Source organism: Vespa velutina, chromosome 19 (assembly GCF_912470025.1).
Source record: "Vespa velutina chromosome 19, iVesVel2.1, whole genome shotgun sequence".
Taxonomy (NCBI): Eukaryota; Metazoa; Arthropoda; class Insecta; order Hymenoptera; family Vespidae; genus Vespa; species Vespa velutina.
This window is the reverse complement of record NC_062206.1, coordinates 188624-209996: the sequence shown is the minus strand read 5'-3', so window position 1 is coordinate 209996 and position 21373 is coordinate 188624. Positions and strand designations below refer to the sequence as shown.

At 35.6% G+C, this 21373-nt stretch overlaps 1 protein-coding gene across 3 annotated transcripts in view; it reads right to left on the bottom strand.

Annotated features, from left to right (window-relative positions):
* LOC124955889 (semaphorin-5A) overlaps positions 1 to 20170 on the bottom strand; it is a 55303-nt gene extending 35133 nt beyond the window's left edge. Inside the window, exons 1-3 of one of the 3 annotated variants that reach the window (XM_047510982.1) lie at positions 19520 to 20170; positions 16180 to 16331; positions 2954 to 3083 (exon numbers count right to left, since the gene is read on the bottom strand). In XM_047510982.1, the coding sequence (XP_047366938.1) occupies positions 2954 to 3083; positions 16180 to 16331; positions 19520 to 19572 (335 nt within the window). In that variant the 5' untranslated portion in view covers positions 19573 to 20170. Of the gene's footprint in view, positions 1 to 2953; positions 3084 to 12013; positions 12058 to 16179; positions 16332 to 19519 lie in introns of those variants that run through there. The other 2 variants (XM_047510983.1, XM_047510984.1) reach the window with 2 other exon arrangements.
* Between the last annotated feature and the right edge of the window lie 1203 nt (positions 20171 to 21373).

Genomic DNA, 21373 nt, shown 5'->3' with positions numbered 1-21373 from the left:
TGATTAATTACTCGATTCAATTAATATTTCTTTTTATCTCGCTTTGTCCGTTCGTAATATGATTTCTTCTTCAAACGTTGAATTATACAGTATTTAAGGAAAGAAAGGAAAAGTATAGATGTCTTATTAATAATTTTATAAAATCTCCTGTGTCATATATCACGTGATATATGATAATAATCCATAAAATTTATTTTTATCTCACTTATCCTTTCTCATTGATCTTTAAAAAGAATTTTATTAAAGGAAACAGGGGAAATAATTGACAACTATTAATAATTTTATAAAATCTCATATGTCATGTGTGATAAATTGTCTAACACGTAAAATTATTTTTATCTCACTTCTCCTTTATAATTGATCCTTAAAATGAATTTTAACTGAATTATATTTAAGGAAATAATAAAGCAATCGATACTTATTAATAATTTTCTAAAATCCTCAAATGTAATAAATTGTGTTATACATAAAAATTATTTTTGTCCCGTTTATCCTTTTTATGATCTTTAAAGTGAATTTTATTCTAGGAAACAAGAACACGATCAATATCTATTAATAATTTTATAAAATCTTGTGTGTCATATATGACGTATATTGAATAATCCGTAAAATTTATTTTTATCTCGCATATCCTTTCTTATTGTTCTTTAAAGCGAATTTTTTTTAAGAAAATGATTAATATATATTAATGATTTTATGAAATCTGATGGACGACAAATTATATAAACCGTAAATTTATTATTAACTCGCTTATCGTTTGTAATCTAGCTTTAAAATGAATTTTATTAAACTATGCAAAAATCAATATATATGTGTGTGTGTGTGTGTGTGTGTGTGTGTGTGTGTGTACGCATGTATATTTATCTTTTTACATTCTTTATATATAGAAAGAAATGAATATTTTACGACGATGAGAACTTCAATTACCGAGTGCTAAAACTGCGACCAATTTAAATCGGTCGCTTTAAATTTATTATGCAATCGTAAAACTTTTCGCAATCGTTTGCGGGCCGGCACGGCAACGAGACTCTCGCGACTTTATACGAGGCGACAGTTACGGCGCTTTTAAATTAGTAAACGATCCAGCTTCGTCCATTCGGACGAAGGAAAAAGAAAAAAGGACTACGCGTTAATATTTCTAATGCGAACTCGTTAAAAGAAATGCGTGTTTAGCTACGGTTAAGTACGATCGGCTGCCTCTCAAAAGTACTGCATCTTGTTTTCTCTATTAGATCAACGGAGTCCCACGCGATCGATAACTTACAGACAGTCGAAATTATCGAATGCTAATAACGAGAAAAGAAATAAATATTATATAGGTAGACGTAAACGTATAGATACGATTAAAAACAAAAAATGAAGAAAAGAAAAAAGATTTACAACTATAAATAATAATAATAATAATAATAATCTGAAATATAACATGCATATAATGAATATGAATCAATTTCAAAATCTGAATAAACGGAGGAATTAATTAAATCCATATATTGTATGAAACGTGCTCGCATAAAATGCAACAAAGATATTCTAATTGTATATGCATTAATTCTTACTCGTACATTGAAAGAGATTAATATTTTTATCCTTCGCCATACTATATACTATACGTGTGTATAATAAATATATATAACATAATAAATAATAATATCTACGAAGCTAATAATTTTCTTAACTATGTATTAACGAATACGGATTATAGTAGTATTGAAACCTTTAATATTTTTTTTTTACATTCTTAAATATTTAAACAAACATGAGTGAGTTTTGATATTTTGTGCCATTACTTTATATGAGAAAATTTTATGGATAGAAATATTTTTCCGAAAGAAATACATTGTACGAGATGATATCCAAGGAATAGATCATTTTTATTCTGGGCAAAAAGACGAAGATTCTGGTTAAAAGAGAAAGACAGAGAGAGAGAGAGAGAGAGAAAATGAGGGAGGTAGAAATAGAGAGAAAGAGAAAAAGATAGAAAGAAAGAGAGAGAAAGAGGAGGAGTTTCGCGGTCTAGCCACAGGAAGTACTTTACATGCAAATGAAAATTACGGGATGCTGACTATCTACTGGTCGATTGGTCGCCGCCCTCGGCGTACAACGCGTTGCAGTCCGCACCTTTGCGTGGCTGTGCTATTACGAAAAGAGAGAGAGAGAGAGAGAGAGAGAGAGAGAGAGAAATGGATCGTTAGGCTCGAGGACGATCGGGAAACGACTATTAAGTTCATTAGACTATCACAGAGCAGAAAAGACGAAACTTGTTTTTCCAACATTGCTTCTCGAGTTCTTCCATGGGTGTGGCATTTCTTGCATGTTATAAATATTTGCAAAAAGATGCCATTGTTAGGGATATAATAATACACAGATCGTTACTAACACCTGAAAAATATTGTCCATTTGTTAACCTCCTTTATTATTATTTTTAATTATTATCAATTATTATTATTATCATCATTAGTGTTGTGATTATTATCAGCTTTAATAAGATTTTGCTTTGTAATCCAATATGCTTCGGATTGTCTGGAAATTTCTTTGGCAATCAATACTTTGGCAGATATCATTATTGGATATAGAATTCTTATTCATCGTCGTATGTTTCATATGTATTAATTTGAAAATATAACCCCATATATTCTCGGATTTTTTTGGTCTCAATAACACGCATGTTATACCTTATTATCATTATTATTTTTTTCTTTCTTGTTTTATTTACAAATAGTCTGTTTTTTCTGTAATGGGCTCAACTGAATTTCAAGATAATTTTTATTCTCCTCTCTTAAAAAATGATCGAACTATTCCCCACAATATAGTTCTTGGGACAATATATTTTTATATAACATTTCTATACATACGTATTGACGCAAAGCTGTTTTATGTGTTGCGTTTATTATTACTATTGTTGTTGTTTTTGTTGTTGTTGTTGTTGTTATCATCACAAAAAATATCATCTTACCTTCGTAAGAAATATGCCGAAAGTCTTCGATAGCGTGCAAAGCCATTACGAAAGTCTGCAGTATTATTGTGCAGTAGAGGGACCACCGTAGCTCCATCCTGATCGAATCGAGAGGCCTTGAGCCTGCCAACTAGAAAGCGAAGAAAATAATAATAATTGCAATAATAATAATAATACTAATAATAATAATAATACTAATAATAATAATAATAGTAATAATAATAAAGAAAATAAAACAAACAAACAAACGTCGTATGGCAATAGAGATAACAAATTCCATACGTAAGAATCGAAACTTGTAATGATTACAATTCTAATTGGAACATCAGAGAACGTAGTGATTCATACGTGCTTTGCTAGAAGTTGGCGTGAAAGCTCGACTAATGAAACGTAGATCGTGGATCATGGATCGAGAGAAGGAGAGAGAGAGAGAGAGAGAGAGAGAGAGAGAGAGAGAGAGAGAGAGAGAGAGAGAGAGAGAGAGAGAAGGGATGAGGGATAGGAGAGGAGAGGAGAGGAACGAGGAGGCGGAGCAAGCAAAGACACGGCATCTCCTGCACTTCCTTGACATTTACACGTATCGTGCCTTCTAGTAGGTATTCGTCGATACTTGCAATCGGCCTTGAATATGTATATATATATATATATATATACACACATATGTACAACGAAGGAAAGAGCAGAAACGTGTTCTAGGGTTGCGTTTCCACGTTGCGATTAATAAGGGAAAAAATAAATAATTCAATCTTCGGTTATGCTATCAATGATTCGATTGAGACGCGAATTCGAAATCTTAGAAAATTTCTCTCTCTTTCTTTCTTTTTCTATTTCTCTCTTTGACCAACCATCCGTGACTAGAGAGAAAAATCAAAGTATATGCAGATAGATAGATATCTAAGGAACGGATATAAACGGAAGTGTCAAGATGAAACTTAAAAGAACGCGGAGTCGCATAGTATCGCATCTAATCTCACTCGTTAGCCTAGAAATCATCGTAGGAACGTACTACGTAAGTTAGGACCGAGTATCCTCTTTGACTTTCTCAATTGGTTGGCTCCTCTAACGGTAACGACTAAGAACAAACGACGACACGAGTAGTTGTCGAGTAATATTGATAGCGAGTATGTGATTTTCTTTATGACACCTTGTAGATATCATCGAAAGGATGGACGCGCGCGCGCGCGCACACACGCAATGAGAGAGAGAGAGAGAGAGAGAGAGAGAGAGAGAGAAACATACATACACATTTACACGAATAAAGAGATACGCACGTACGTTTAGATAGTTGGATGAATATAATGGCTAGAAGTACTCTATGGATGCAAGAGAAGCTCTCTAGGAGACGCGAAGAAGACGACGAGGACGAGCGTGGATCCATAAGAGGGACGGGCATCTGAGGATAGAGGAACCGCAGAGGCTACAAGGTCGACGACCTCGCCTACGTTCACGACTAACTATTTACTTCTACGAGCCCTCTCGAAGATATATATCGAGGGCCGACGATGGCTAAACCTCCGTCCTATTTTCCCTTCATTCCTTTCCAATTTTTCCTCATTTCCAAATTTTTCCCTTACATCCTACGAAGATAGATATCTTCGTTCATTTATTTGTTACTTCGTTTCCTTCTCATTTTTGTGTCTTTTTTTCTCTTCATTTTCTTCGTTCTCGTCTTTAGGTTTGTTTTCTTTCTTATTTAATTTTTTTTTGTTAAACACGTACCAACTCGAAAGAAGAAATAAATAAAAATAATCCACTGGATATTGACTTGTTCGTTCATCTCTTTTACCCTTATCTATCTATCTTCTGTTTAAACGCCAACTCCACCTTTATCGTGTCGTTAATCTCTAAACGAGATACATAGGAAAGTATACGAAGAGAGAGAGAGAGAGAGAGAGAGAGAGGAAAGATGCGGGGGTTCCCCGTACGATCGAATCGTGTCGCTGTATCTTCTAGTAAAGGTGACGTTCCTTTAAAAAAAGGAAGAAAAAGGAGAGAAAAAGAAAAAGAAAAAGAAAAAGAAAAAGAAAAAGAAAAAAACCTCTTCCAACTAAGTACACAAGGAGTAGTTACCCGGTGGTTTTTCGCCTCTCTTTTATCCATTGTCTTTCGGTATGTCACCGTGACAGCTCGCTTTCTCGTCTATGAATAGATAGAGGATAAAGGAGGACACGAGACCCCGTAGTAGGCGAACTCTACGTCGTCGTAACGATGTGGATAGATACGATGCTTGTACTATGCCCACATATCATCATTTGCTTAACTTCAACTATTTAAGATAGTATACAGAAAAAAAAGGAGAAAAAAATTTTTCTTATTCTTTTTTCTTCTTTTGCCTGCGACCTCTTTAAACCTTCTCTTAGGATTTTAAAGTTTTTTAAAAAGTATCAAGATATCATGTCCTTTCTATAAGGACATAGGTGTCCCAAAGGTTTTCCATCAAATGCGAATAAAAATGAAATTCCTATAGTTACGTCTTTGAGTTCACGAGACAATGACACTGCACGTCTTTACGCGGTACTCTAACCGTAAGATATTCTGGACCGCGTCGAGGTGGTCCCTATAGGGCGCGGGTCTTTTAAAAGACCGTACGGGCAATAATACACGAAGTAACGCCACGGTGGTCCCGTGAAACTTTTTAAAAAGAAAATGACGATGACCCCTTTGGAATATTAATAAACTCCGACGTGTCTATTAGACATTTTGTTTCTTTTCCTTTCTCTCTCTCTCTCTCTCTCTCTCATATTCAGCCAAAGTTGGGATTTAAATATGTTTACGAGAAGAATACTCCAAGGACGTTAGAAACGTATCTGTAATAATTCTTCCTGTCCATTTATATATATATATATATATCTCGTTGTATATATAGCATCTATCTATCGTATTGCGTGCACGAAATGAATTGTAGGTAATTCCGCGTAGAGAGGCTTGATAACGCAAATCGATAATACCGGTGTTAATGTAACATCACCGATTCCTAGCTTTTGAGATAAACTCAAGTGATACGCTCGAGGCTTTGCAATTTGATCAACCATTTGAAATCAATCTCGAGAATTCGAGTCCAAGGATCATATCTCGAGTCGATGGACGTGATCCATCGCCGAACCAAAATCAGCCACGCAGGATACGTAAATATATACATATATACATAGATACGTACATACGACGTGTTAGCTATAATACACACACACATATGTATATATATTCACGTTTATAGAAACAAATAGAAAGATAAGAAATAAAAAGCTTTCATTATACAAGAGATTGGTGATCTAAAAAAAGAAAAAAAAACAAACAAAGAAAAAGGAAAAAGAAAAAGAAATGACGTAGGAATATGAGTGAAGATAGAGAGAGAGAGAGAGAGAGAGAGAAATGATATATCGTATTTCGCAGTTAAAGCCGCGGATAGCTAACCGTAAAGCTTAAAGTGAGCTTGACGTTTATCCGAGTAATATTTACGGTGAAAAAGCGAAAATCACGGAATAATCCTCCTTCTAAAACGTACGTACATACGTACTTACGTACTTATGTGAGATCTTACGACGTTAAGACGTGTGGGTGGCGACGTGTGTGTTTTGCGTCGGTGTGCTTTCCATCGATTCGTAAGTACACAAGTCGCCATTTTATCGTAATGTATTAGATGGTCTTTCGCAACGAATGATGAACGAGAGAGAGAGAGAGAGAGAGAGAGAGAGAGAGAGAGAGAAACAGGATAAAAAGAAGATGAGAAAAAGAAAGAGAAAAGCATAGAGGAGTAGTAGTAGTAATAGTGGGTGGTGGCGTTGCACGATCCAAGTCTCAAACAAGCCGGTTTTTAGCCTTAAGAAAGAGCCAAGAAAGGAAAAAGAGTGGGGGTGTGAAATCGCCTGATGTATACCTAACGTACACACATATACGCAGACATAGAAAAAAGAGAGAGAGAGAGAGAGAGAGAGAGAGAGAGAGAGAGGCTTTAAAGGTTCAGTCTCTTCCTAGTCTGCTTTGTAAACGGTAAAGAGTTAATGTGTGTGCGTGAGTGGGTGTGTGAGAGAGAGAAAGACATACAGAGAGACCAGACAGAAAGACAGAGAAACAGAGAGAACAAAAAGCGTAAACGCCTACGAACGTTAAACGCACGCGTGCTCTCAAATCGTGTCCTACTGTCACGCCTTCTTTCTAAACTAGTTACTACTTAAACCTAAGCACGTTAACTTAATCATCTTTTATTCAGACGAACGTGTAACGGATAACCTCGAGAAATCCTCAAAGGTAGCAACATGTCGATATATATAAATATTCGATCTAATATTCGATCGACGTGGTTTAGATAACGAGACAAGATCTAAATAATCGCTTTACTGTCGCGTACATCAGTTGTCTATTCCTGAGTTGAATACGGAAACTCGGCTAAGTGAACGATTATAATTCGCTAAACGTTTTGAATACGTGATAGCGACGCGACGAGAACAGTTTCGTTCCTTGGATCTCTCGATCTCTCGATCTCTCGATCTTTCGATCCAAGAAGGAGACGTACCGTTGGTTTAAAAAAAAAAAAAAAAACCCGAGCGCGAACAACATGCTGGAAGTTCATTATTATGGACCGGTAGTTTCTTATGGCCGACAGGAAGCATACGGCGGGTATAGAGAGGGTTAGGGAGGAAAGAGAGGCGCAGTTTGATGCGGAGGTTGAAAAGAGGGGGAGAGAGAGAGAGAGAGAGAGAGAGAGAGAGAGAGAGAGAGAGAGAGAGAGAGAGAGAGAGATAGGTTCCTTCGTTCGTGTGGCACGTGACGGGAAAAGAATCCGTACTCGGCGTATGCTTTTGAGATGACAATGAGCTAGAGCTGCTCGCGCAATACCTAAGTTTTCCTTGCCACCAAAGATGCCGGGTTTACGGTTACGCGATAACGACGTTAGGCGCGAAAGAGAAACGATAAAGAGGCCAGAATGTGATATAGATATAGCATAACGGTGTAGATTAAGTAGAAATATTTTTAAGGCCGATTGCGAGTACGCAATGTCAGATCGATACGACGAAAAACCAGACGTCCAGGTCCATGTATGACCAGAAAAACCAAGCAACCAGGTCGACGAAAAACCACAACAGCTAACTGACCAACCTCCGTGATCAAACTCGACAACCAGGTCGACGAGAGACCACAAAAATTAGACGAGCAAAATCCGTGTAAAATCGCACAAACCAGGTCCGCGGGAGATCGCAAAAACCATACAACTAGATTGACGAAAGACCACGAAAACTAATCGACTAATCTCCGATCAAATTCGACAATCAGGTCGAGGAAATATCATAAAAACCAGGCAACCAGATCTGCGAGAGATCACAAAAACCAAAAAACGAAAAAAATTAATCGATTAACTTCCGATCAAATTCAACGATCAAATCGACATAGTAGTACAAAAACCAGGCAACCAGGTCCACGAGAGATTACAAAAATCAAATCGACGAAAGACCACAAAAACCAATCGACTAACCTCCGATCAAAGTCGGCAACCAGGTCGACAAAAAACCACAAAACTGTCCTTTTGCGTTCCTTGAAGGTTACACTCGACAGTCTCTGGTTTACAAGAAAGTTATCAATGTATATTGTTAATGTATTTTATCAGCGATTAAGAAAAGACAAGCAATGTACGAGGACGATATTTGGTTGCTTCGTTTTTTAGTCGTTCGTCAACCATTGCTCATCAATGATCATTGCATTAAAATGAATATACGAGGACGTATTTCACTTAATCGTCGACGACCAATCAAATGCATTGAGACAAATGCATGCGTTCGCAACTTTCAAGCAATTTTCTTGGACGACCAACAACACCGACGAACATTATTTCATTATTGATTTATTCGTTATTGTCTAACTACATTTCTGATATCGACGACAATAAAATGAAAAAAAGAGAAAATGCGATAGGAATATTTGGGAGGAATGATAGATCGATACGATTTGACGGGAGATACGAGTTGGCGTTCAATAAATCGACCTTTCTCGAGCACAGAGGAACCGAATGAGTACGTGTCGGAAATAACGAATAAGAAGTAAAAAAGGGAAATAAATAAATTAACGCTGCCAGCAAGAGAGGCAGAGAGAGAGAGAGAGAGAGAGAGAGAGAGATGGCGTCGGAGTTGGTACGTAATACCCAACCCACAGCCACCGGGTCTCCGTGCCAGGTCCGACAAACAAAGGGCTGGCTATAAAGCAGCTCGGTCATAAAACATGCTGCCAAGCACGACAAGCCGAATTCGTGAGGCACAACTTGAGTCGGATAGAAACGAGGAAAGCCGAGGAGTTAAAGGAGATTTCCAAGAAGAAGAAGAAGAAAACAGAGAAAGAATGAGAGATGTCTTTTACGTTTGAAGAACGTTCAAATTTGATGCATCGTATTCGATTAATTCGATTATTAAATGCTAATTATTTAAAATAGAAACAACAATAAATTTATTGTTTCTTTATTGATTATACGAGGGTCTAAATAAAATAATTCTTAACAATTAAAAAGACTTTTCATAAAGCAATATTAATGTATTCCCAACCCTAATTTATTGGAACTATTCAAGAAAAGATTAATATAACCGATCCTATATATCACGTAAATTTGTAAAACAGGTGCTTGTCAGCAAATAAATCATTTATTCTCTCTCTTTCTCTCTCTCTCTTCTTCGATAAGAGGGCTATCTTGCTCGAGTTGACCTCTATCTCTCTCTCTCTCTCTCTCTCCCTCTCGCACTTCGGAACGAGCTTTGCTAACTCCCGATGACATGAGAGAAGCTGGAAGCTTTATGTTTGAGAATGAATAATGAATATATGTATACGTGTGTTCCCCAAGATCAATGCCCAATGTATAAATTGCAAAGAGAAAGAGAGAGAGAGAGAGAGAGTGAATATTCTGCACATATATACTCTTGAACATTGTGCCAACTGAACAGATAATATTGACATTCCAGAGAAATCATGGATATTGCTAACAATCGTAAGAAACTCGGTACATCATCAGTACGTTCATATAGGCTTATACGTACAATTGTTCTCGCTATCGGACGATGTCAACTCTCGGATCGAAGTCTGAAGACCTTTCTATGGCGAAGCTCGATGTGAAATATATTCACAAATAGAGAAAGAGAGAGAGAGAGAGAGAGAGAGAGAATTGGAATGAATGGTAAATTAAGGATAAACTGGTGTTCCGCGTTAAATCAATAAGTGTTCAATGAAAAACAAAATTAAGAATATTAATATCATTTTAATATTATCATTGAAAAACGATGTTTTGAAGGTTGTTCTTCAGGGAGAACGAAATATCATACGCATAAACTGTATTCTTCCTTTCCTGCATTATTTTTTTCACAAAGCTCCAAGGGTTTCAAAAACTAATTGCTCGATTAAAACTCGATTGAACATCCTGCATATGTAAAAATGTAAGAGAAAAAAAATAACCGAAGGAGACGTACGTAAACATGTTAACCGTCATACGTAAATACAACGAATTTATTTGGATCTAATCTTGAAATTTTCATTAAATAGGAAGGATCATTGGTACCTACGATTAATACTGCAATAAATTCTTCAATCATTTAATACATAAACGTTAAATGATTAATTCGCAGACGAAATCTCGCTTATTACCGACGCTTACGATTTGCAAAAGATATCAAGAGATTATTATTGTGCAGGATTTACTACTATGTTCCTGTATCTACCGATTGGTGCGGTCTGCTAACTCTCTTGAAATCTTTTATCTCGATATATAAATTATAGGATCTATCTCTCTCTATTGTTTTGGCAACTAAGTGATTGCGGGGAGTATCCACAAAATCCACAATCACTTGGTTGCCAACCCAATATATATATATATATATATATATATATATATATATATATATATATATATTTCTCCCTCTCCCTCTCTTTATCTATCTAGCTCTCTTACTGTTAACCAACGCCGCAAGCAATCCTCGACATACGGTCGAGATTGTTTGCACTAATTAATAACAGTATAAGCGGAACGAGTGCGTACGTGACTCGTGACCGAGAGAGACCACTTGTCTGCTGAGAAAAACATCAGAAAGAGTTGAAACATTTTGATCGGAATCGTTAAACTTTTTTTTTATCTCACCTATCATCCCCCGCGTTATATTTTTATTTATTATGCACTATAGTACGAAAGTTCTTTTCTTTTTTCTTTTCATACAATATACGTACGTTTATACAGACATGTATCAATCGATTCGTTAGTTTTTCATCTCACCTGTTTCGTCTATTTATTACACGATATGAAAATTCCATACTTGACAATGTCTCTTTCAATCTCTATACGAATCAATTCTTAAATCTTATCTAAATATTTTCTTTTCCTCTTTTATCTATTTTATAGATTCCCTCGATATGAAAATCCGATCCTGACGGTATGTTTTTTTACAATTTTCAAACGACTAGTCCTTGAATTTAATTCAACTATTTTTCTTATTCGTTAGACTTTCATTCATCCTCGCTCTATTTTATTTATTCCCTCAATATGAAAATTGACAGAATTTTTTTTATTCGATCTTCACCCAATTACTTTTCACATTCAATCCAAACGTTCCCTATTTCTTTTTCTTTTTTTTTCCCTTTTTTCTTCTTTCCTTCTTAATATAATATACGTAAAATACGTTTTCTACATGATCTGATATTTTCAAAGGCGCTTTTAGCATTAAAACAGTGAATATAGGCAGCTCGTTTGAACGTTCGCTTTACCACTCGCTTATATTGAATATATCAGAGAAAAAATACTTGACACCTTTGAGTTTATTTAACTCAAACGCAAACACAGGGACTGCGCGTGATATCGATGAAAGACAGAGGTTCTTATGGTCGGTTTATAGATCTCGAAAGTGTCGTGTTAAACGTAAAACTTTTACGACAAAATCAATTAACAAGTCTTTTATTTTTCTTTTTTCTTTTTCTTCTTTTTGTAACATAACAATTATCGCAATAACGATGACAAAATGCGTTCATGATTTAAAGAATACTTATTAGAAAAGAAAAAAGAAAAAAAATGATAATAATAAAAGTAAAACAATAAATTGAATAAACCTTAAAGACTCTTGAATGCACACGGACGTTGATGATTTAAACAAAGAAGGAACGAAGCACAACTGGCAGTTAGTTAGTTATCTCGAACTCGATGATATCGATATCGGTACGTTCGGTGTCTGGTAAAAATTCGATCATACACCTGAACGACATCGATATCACCGATTGGATCGTTCAGGTGTTACGGAAAGAGAAAAATAAGACAAATAAAACTGATGTTATACGTATACATCCTGTGCCTACGTGACACTATGTGTCTCTATGTATATCGCATGCACACACACACACACACATATATATATATATATAAACATATACATAGAAACGCTCGAAACCTGATAAGAGGAACGGCGTCGTCCTGTCTGTCACACGTCGTTGATTCTCTCTTTTTCCCTGTCCTGTTTGCCGAACCGTTAGCACGATTCCGAGACGTGACGATGATTCTTTTTTTTCTCTCTTTCTCTTTTTTCTCTTTTTTCTTTTTTCTTTTTTCTTTTTTCTTTTTTTTTCAAACGAAAGAGAAAAGGATAGAGGATGATGATGACGAAGAAGAAGAAGAAGAAGAAGAAGATGTAAGAAATATCTTGTTTTTCCGGATAAACTTCGCAACTCGGCAAACTCGGCCTGTCTTGTGTAAAGCAAGTATGACGTGCGGAACCGTGGTCTTTGAACCAGGTTATTCTGAAGAAACCATCATTTTAAATCCTTGTGAAATTAATGTTTGTTTCTGTATTCAAGGATTTGACGGAATAATGGACGTGGTTATTTCGTTTCTTTCTTTGTCTTATTCTCAATCTCTCTCTCTCTTATTTTTTTCTCTCTTTCCTGTTAATTCTTAGAATTTTGAGAGCACCATCCAACTAGAGAGATAATAATAAACAATCGAGACGTGTTTTATTCGATCTTTTCGTAAAACCGGGGTAATATTAGTTTCATGTATTGTTACTACCAGCATTCAATAAAGAGATGAATCAAAGGGATAAAGTGAGATGAAAATTTTAGTCGACGGAATCAACAAGAGAGAATGATCGATGAGCCGATGACACGGGTCAGCGATATGTAATTTCATTGGAAGCGAACGCGGCCAGCCAGCTGCGCGCCACGACCAATCAAATTCGTCATAGTTTTCTTCTGACGCGTTTGAAAACATGAAGAAGAGTAGAAAAAAAGAGAGAAAAAAAAAAAAGAAAAGAAATAAAAAAGGGAACAGTAAGTACAAAACATTCGTATTAGATAGAAACGATAAGTGGATCGATAAAATTTCGAATTTTTTCGAAGGTCGTCGTACAACTTTTTATCGACGATAAAAGTCCATACCGGCGATAAACTATAATTGCGGATATTTTCAATGTTTCCTATCGCGGATCCAATCGATATACTGCGTGGCACCTACTTATTCGTTTATCAAAAAAGAATGTGTGTGTGTGTGTGTGTGTGTATATATATACTTTTTTTTTACTGTCGAAGATGTTAATTCGAAGGTAAATAAAAATCTAAAAAAGAGAGTAAACGCCTGTTTCTCGCTGGGTTGCGTCTGACACGCTTCTATACACATATACATGTGTATATATATATATATATATATATATATATATATAGGTATAGGTATAGGTATAGGTATAGGTATAGGTATAGGTATAGGTATGTATGTATGTATGTTACACATACGTACATTTATGCGATACAAAGGATGCATTGATATTCCTACCGGCCACGTTTCTCCCCAACGTATAATAATAAGTTAAGCACTGTTTCCCTTTCGTGTATCGCATGCATCGTAGAAAATGAAACCTTGCCTCGAAACACGTTGCTTTCGACGTTTAAGTATAAGCCGTTTTTTAAATAGACCAACAAAAAAGGAAAAAAGAAGAAATAAGCGTTCATTAACGATTTATCATCGTTTTTTCTTTTTTTCAAAGACACCATGTTAGATAAAAGAAGGAACAATTTCTTGCATTAAATTAGGTCGTCAAAATTGTTATATCGTAAAATTTGATAATTTTATTACGATTAATATTTCGTAGGGTATCATTTTTGTTTCATTACATCTGTAAGTCTTTTATGAATTAAAAAAAAAAAAATATTCTTCAATGTTCTTCTATCGGTATATTTGGCCGTTTGTTAATAATCGAATATTTTCTTACTTTTTTGTCAAGTCCATCCCACCCTCTATCGATCTGATTTAAGTTCGATCATTAAGCTGGTTATTAAGCTGGCTATTTATAACTTTTCGGCAATTACACAACGATCATTCTTCAACGATCATTGATTTGTGTTTGGGGTCATTGGCTTAGTAAAATTGATACGCTTTCGAAATGCCTATATTTTTTCAGTACTCTCTTTTAAATTATTCTTCGAAACGTTTAAATGGGTCACTCGTATTCAGTGACATAAATTTTAATTTTTTTCTTATATACCATAACGTTCGAGATAATCCAATAATTTTGGGTTAACATTTCTTTACCTAAATATAGAAGAGGAAAATGAAGTATTTTCACTACTCCGTCGATCGTCGACGTAGTATCGACGACAATCTCCTCTTATCGGAGTTTACGCTCTTATCTCGAGTAATTCGAGTGATTTGTAGAAAAATAATCTGTTTTATTAACCTACACCGGCCCCAACCCCCACCCACCTTAGGGTGTTAATAATCTTGATACATTTATCGCATGCACTTGTTAAGGTATTTCATCGTCGTCGTCGTCGTCATCGTTGTAGCTGTCATTTAAAAAAATTATTTCGCCTCGTAGTTATACACGAGAAGACGCGATTTTATCGATCGATTCAAGGAAAATTGTACGCGTTTACGATTCGAATGAAATCGAATAGTGGTACGTGCGAAATGGCACACGTCACGTACGCATGTATTTATATACACGAATAACAAACCCCCTGTTATACACACGTAGGCTGTATATATCTATATGTGTGTACTTATATATATGCATATATGCATATATATAAAAGATTGTTAAGCCTACCTAAGATTCTCGATCATTCTCGCGATTATCCGCGATCACGATTCGAACGAGCGCGCAATTCGTTCATGCGGAAAGTAGCACCCCTTCTTCTTATTCATCCTTAGAATATACGTATCTAACAAACATAGGCGTAACCAATGGTCCAAGGTGGTTGCCTTGCCGCGGGCTATTAATCGTAACTATCGACAGTATGGTGAGATGAAAATGTGTTTCTCTTGGTTCTTGCTTGCTTCTACATGGCTTTCTTATTTCTCGAACTCACGAAAATTCATTGGTATCGTTTATTTAATATTTTTCTCGTTAAATAGATCAAGCTATGTATTTCGTTCGTGAACTGCATATATATATATATATATATGTGTGTGTGTGTGTGTGTGTGTGTGTGTGTACATATATGTGTGTACGGACAGATACTTGTTTCGTTCGAGTACACAAACATATGTGTATATTAAATAGTCCAAGAAAATGCACTATATATCGTAATTAACTACACTATGTGAAATAAGCTTACATTTTACATATGGAATTTCCCTTCTACGCCTACCAGCTTACTCGAATGCGCACACTTTGTTTCCGGCCTACGTTACATGTAAAGATAATCAATTAACATACATGTTTGTGTGTGTGTGCGTATATCTCTCTCTCTCTCTCTCTCTCTCTCTCTCTCTCTCTGTGTGTATGTGCATCTGTGTGCACAATAATTATGCAGTTATAAGCAGATTAAAAAGAAAACAATATAAAGCAGTTAACGTTATCTCTCTGGTAATGTCAAATATTCAAAAAAGAAAAACAGATAAAGATAGATAAATACACGTATATAATCGCACGAGTTCTTATATCAAATCAACGTAAAATATTTCTTCCTAAAATACTCTATATAATTAACATAAATAATTATAGACTGGTGAAATGCAAGAAAATAAATTCCGTCATACCTAGAAGGTGTTTTACGTTGAAAAAGAAATCTTCAAATGAAGATAAAAAATATGGAAAATTGTAAATGGTCGACAATACGTGTCGATTTCTCCATTCAGGATATAATAATATCGTCGTTTTATCATAGTTCGATATAATAATAATAATACAACGACGAGAAAAGAAAAAGAAATGTGAGAAACGAAACGCGTTACGAGAAGATCGAAGAGTAAAAAATATACGAAGTTATTCGCGTTTTCATCGACGTGCCTTGTTTATATGTGTGCGATGAGAGGAGGTAGTAGGCCAGCACCATATACGGTTCCTTCGTCCGTGCAGCTACTGCTCCTGCTGCTGATGCTGGTGCTGTTGCTATTGCTGTTGCTGTTGCTGTTGCTGTTGCTGTTGCTGTTACGGAGTGCCTGACCATTGGCCGGACGAAAAAAAGAACAAGAAGACGGATACAGGTTCGTACCGTGGAATCGCGAACGCTATATGTTACGTTCCATGCGTGAACGAATACATAGATAGGATACCGCTTTTATATCGGTAGTGCTGGATCCATTTTGAAAATGACGAAATATTAATGTTCTCTTCTCGATTATATTTATCGGAGCTCCCACGGATTTTTCTTCAAAAAAACATGTGTGCATTTATAATTATATGTATTTATATATATATATATACATATATACATATCTGTAATCCTTGCGAAAATATACGAGACTCGATCGTGTGACTCGAGAGATTTACTGCGTGTATGACTTTGTGTCTCTTTGAGAAAAAGAGGAAGGAAAAAGAAAGAGAAAGGGAGAGGGAATGCTTGAATAAAAACGAAAGATAAACATTGAGGAAGTAGGTGCTTTAAAACGAAGAAACCAACGAAGGAAAAAAAATCTTCCATCTTGTTTTCGTCTTTTCCTTTTTCTCCCTCCCTCCCTCCCTCTCTCTCTCTCTCTCTCTCTCTCTCTCTCTCTCTCTCTCTCTCTCTCTGTCGTGCTCGTTTTCTATCTTCATCTTTTACATCTCAGACGCGTGCGCGAATCACGAAACAGATGTTAAACACGTGTTTTTACTTATACATCGCCACACTCTATGAATCACTGATATTATCAATGAGATTTTTTAATTGTAAAATTTGATACAGTATTAAAAATAAAACAAAATGATATTCGTTAAATGGTGTCTAATATGTTTTACTTGAAAATCTTCGCAATTACACGCACATTTATATAGAGCTACGTATATACATAGATAGATGTATTCGATACTATATATATACATATATATATATATATATATATATATATATATATATATATATAAATTCATATAAGAAACATGTATTATTCATATAATATGTTCAAGATCGCGCCAACAAATCGTGGGCGCGTATGTGTAGGTGAGAAATTGAAAACTGGTTTTGGTGTCCGCATCATCTACAAAGATGAGACGAACCAGAATCGAGACGTCACTCAGCTCTCTCTCTCTCTCTTGCTTTCTCTATGTGTCTGTCTCTTTTTCTCTGTTCGACGTAGTCGATAAGAACGAATCCTTCGAGATAAGACGTCGGTCTGAAAAGTATCTTCCATGAAATATACGTGGGAGCGATAACGACGTAAAAGAAAGAGAACGAGAGAGACAGAGGGAAAAGAAGAGATCGCGTTGACACTCCTTGAGTTTTATATGTTTCTCTCTTTTTATGAAAGAAAAAGAGATATGTATGTTTCTTTTAATGATTCCATTAATTAATTCGAAAAGTTAAAATCGATGATCTAAACGAGTCGAATATATATACACATATACGTGTATGTATTTCTTTTTCTTTTTTTATTAGTAAGTATATGAATCCGATGACAAGTAATGATTGCATTATTCTACGTTTAGAAGAGACAGTTTAAATCTGATAACAAATTGATAATTTGTTGCTTCCGTTGCGCAAACATACGAATGGTAGGAGATAGATCTGAAACGACGTTACGAAGAAGATTTCTCACGAATCTAATCTTGAAGGTGGGACAGATAACATTTTCTATGATATATATATATATATATATATATAATCTCGCTCGTCTATGGGGATTTGAAGGAGGGATTTAGAAAAAAAAGGAAAAGTCAGGTAAGGTTTCTTCATAGCGAGAAACGGCGTAATTGCTACGGTCGGAAGATCCATGATGAAGAACAAAATGAAAAATGAAGAAATGAAGAAAGGATAAGAGAAGAAAGAGAGAGAGACAAACAGAGGGATAGAGAGAAGGAGAGAGTGCGTGGCAGGAAGTGGCTAATACTAACGGATACTGTCCTCGATACGTGCGTTAATGCCATAATCCTATTACGATACTGAAATGCTCCTATAATACCAGACTATAGGCAAGAAAGAGAGAAATAGAGATGAGATGAAGAGAAAGAGGGAGAGAGAGAGAGAGAGAGAGAGAGAGAGAGAGAGAGAGATTAGGATCACACGAGTCATGAGAATCGAAGCTCGTTTATAAACGTCGTCTTTTTAACTGATATTATGAAAATCGTAAATACATAATAAATATATATACATACGTATGTATATGTAACATCAATTTCTAGATCTCGTACGACGATGTATTATTAATTTATGTTCCAGGATCTACATACGCGAAATCTATGAAAAACAAATATAAATTTTCGCTATACTCCATAGATCATTCCAATTGAGCCTCTCCTTCCCTCTCGGTCAGCATCAAATCGATTGAAAGTCCGAACAGCAATGATCTCTTCGATCCCACATTCTCAATACGATGACCATATATATATATACATATATATATATATATATATATATATATATATATACATATATAGATATATATATATATATAGATATATATATAGATATACAAAGTCGTCGATTGACTTTCTTACGATTGTACGAGGTCGTCGTTGAATTAATCGCGAGAGAAATATCATCGTTTAATCGTACGTACGTAAGTACGTATATTTTACGTATAAATGCATAGACGCTAAAATATGTATAAATAAGTATGTACTTATGTATATATGTAAACACAGAATGAGAAAATGAGAACGCTAAAAGTATAGAACCGTAAATCGTCATATTCTCGTGATTACTTGGAGCAAAAAAGAAAGAAAAAAAAATTTTTTTGTTTACGATCCATTCTCTTACAAAGCATGACGAGGATGAGGACGAAGACGAGAATAAATTTTACCGCTTCCAAGACCTTCGTTCATCCACTCTATGCTCCCTCTCTCTTTTTCTAACGAGATGGTAAAACCATAACTAATTACACCCACGCGCACCTTAAGGACGCCTTCGTTCGGGTTCGGTTAAACGTTGCTGTCACGTGATCAAGGAGCGCCAACTATCTATGCTTGTAATAACTTTTGTCTACTTTCTGTTATTCTAGATCGCTTACGTTCCAAATTTAATAGATACTGTATATAACTTAGTAGTTTGCTGACTTTTTCTTTTCCTTTTTCTTTTTGTATCATCTCCTCCTTACCTCCCACCCTATCAGCCTCGTAACAAGAGGAGAAAAGTTTTTTTACGAAGAGTTGTTCCACTTGAAATATTTACTTTTGAATACTTGATCTTATTTAAAATACTTTAAGTACTTACTTTTTATACTCTCGTCGAAACGATCTTTCGGTAATCGTCTTCTTAAAAATCATCCAAGATTCGTCTAACCGGCGTTGTTTTATCCCTCATGTTGTTTTTGTCCACGTTCGACGTAGATTTTCATATTTGTTAAACTTCTTTTCGGGGAAGAGGGAAAGAAATGAGGAAGGAAGGAAGGGAAAAAGAAAATAAAGAAGAAACCAAAAAAAAGGATCACATTGGGAGAGTACGAAAACGTCACTTCATTTCACTAATGCTCTTCTAAACTTTGCCTCCTTCTTCTTTTCTTATCTCTTTTTAATTTCTCCTTATATATCATATATATATATGTGTATGTGTGTGTGTGTGTGCGTATTTGTTTGGCAAATCACGCAGTTAAAGAAAATTCGCCAATTATATTATAATAACGAGAGATGATAAACCTATAGAACGTTTGTTGTTCGATCTGTAGTGATAGAAAAATGTCGTCGCGTTTGTTTACACGACGGAAGAAATATTGAAGGGTCGGTAGAGGAAAAGGGAGGAGCGGACGGGAGAGTGTAAGAGAGAGAGAGAGAGAGAGAGAGAGAGAGAGAAAAGGAGACACACAACCTTAACGATTCACACGACTTACACTCCGCCATCCAAAGACTGACTGAAGACTCGGGACGGTGTGCGCCACGAGTACACCAGTTTACCACTCCAACGACCTTTTTCTCCCTTCCCCTTCCTCGCACCGATCGGCCTACCAGCTCTCGGCTGTTTCCTTTCTCTCTCATTCTCTTTCTCTCCCTCTCTCTCTCTCTCTCTCATTCTTTCTATCTCTCGTTCTTTCTCCTTCTACGTTTCTCGTACGGCCTATGAAAGCAAAGGCAGCTGACTGAGTTATTCTCGTGGAAGGAGAAGCAGTTTTCAAAGTTTCCCGCGGTCGCCGCTAGGTCGTCGCCATTTGGCGCTACGAGCGAGCCCGGCCAATCGCTTTTCATTCGATCGTAAAACATTCAGGATTCGCTATGGCGGTAATTTGAATTCGATCGATGATATTTTATTAAATTATTTTATTTTTAGATGTTCAAAGGAACAGACGGCTGTTGATTTAACAAGTTGTTGTTGTTTCTTTCTTCTTTTTTTGTCTTCCAAAAAGATCATAATAATAAAGTAGTTCTATTTTTAGTTGCTTACAATGAATCGAAAGATGGTTGACGAGTAAAACTTATGGTGGTGTTGTTGTCATTGTTATTCCTTTTTGTTCTTTTTCCTCTTTTGTTCCTCTTTTGTTCCTTTTTCATTTGTCCTGTCGATTAAAACGCGACAAAAGCGAAACGAATTCGACAAAGATCGTTATTCGATAGTAATAAAACAATTCGATTTTCAGTTATTTAAAACGCATCGGAAGATGGTCGATAATATAACAAGTTATTGTTTTTCTAGTACTTTTTTTTTTTCACATTTTGTCCTCTCATAATGTCCGAGACAACAAAAAAACAAATAAATATATTTTAACAAAAATGAAACATGAGGCAAATTTAAAAGAAATAATAATTCGAAAAAATAATTCTACTTGAAGCATTTAAAACGCGTCATAAGATGATTGATGATGTAACAAATTATTGTTACTCTTATTCTTATTGTTATTGTTGTCGTTTTTTTTTCTTTTCTTCTATTTTCTATCCTCTCGAAAGAAGTTACAAAACGTGAGAGACAAATTCAAAGAAGGATCAATCCTCTGACATATCGTCCTTTCGATGGACGATGGAAGACATTACTTGTCATTCATCTGAAGACTCGTCCTATCTCAAGGTTACAATCCGTCAAGGACGATAGGTCTCGTACATCGGCTCCGCTCGATTCAACTCTTTTTATTTCCCCCCCCCC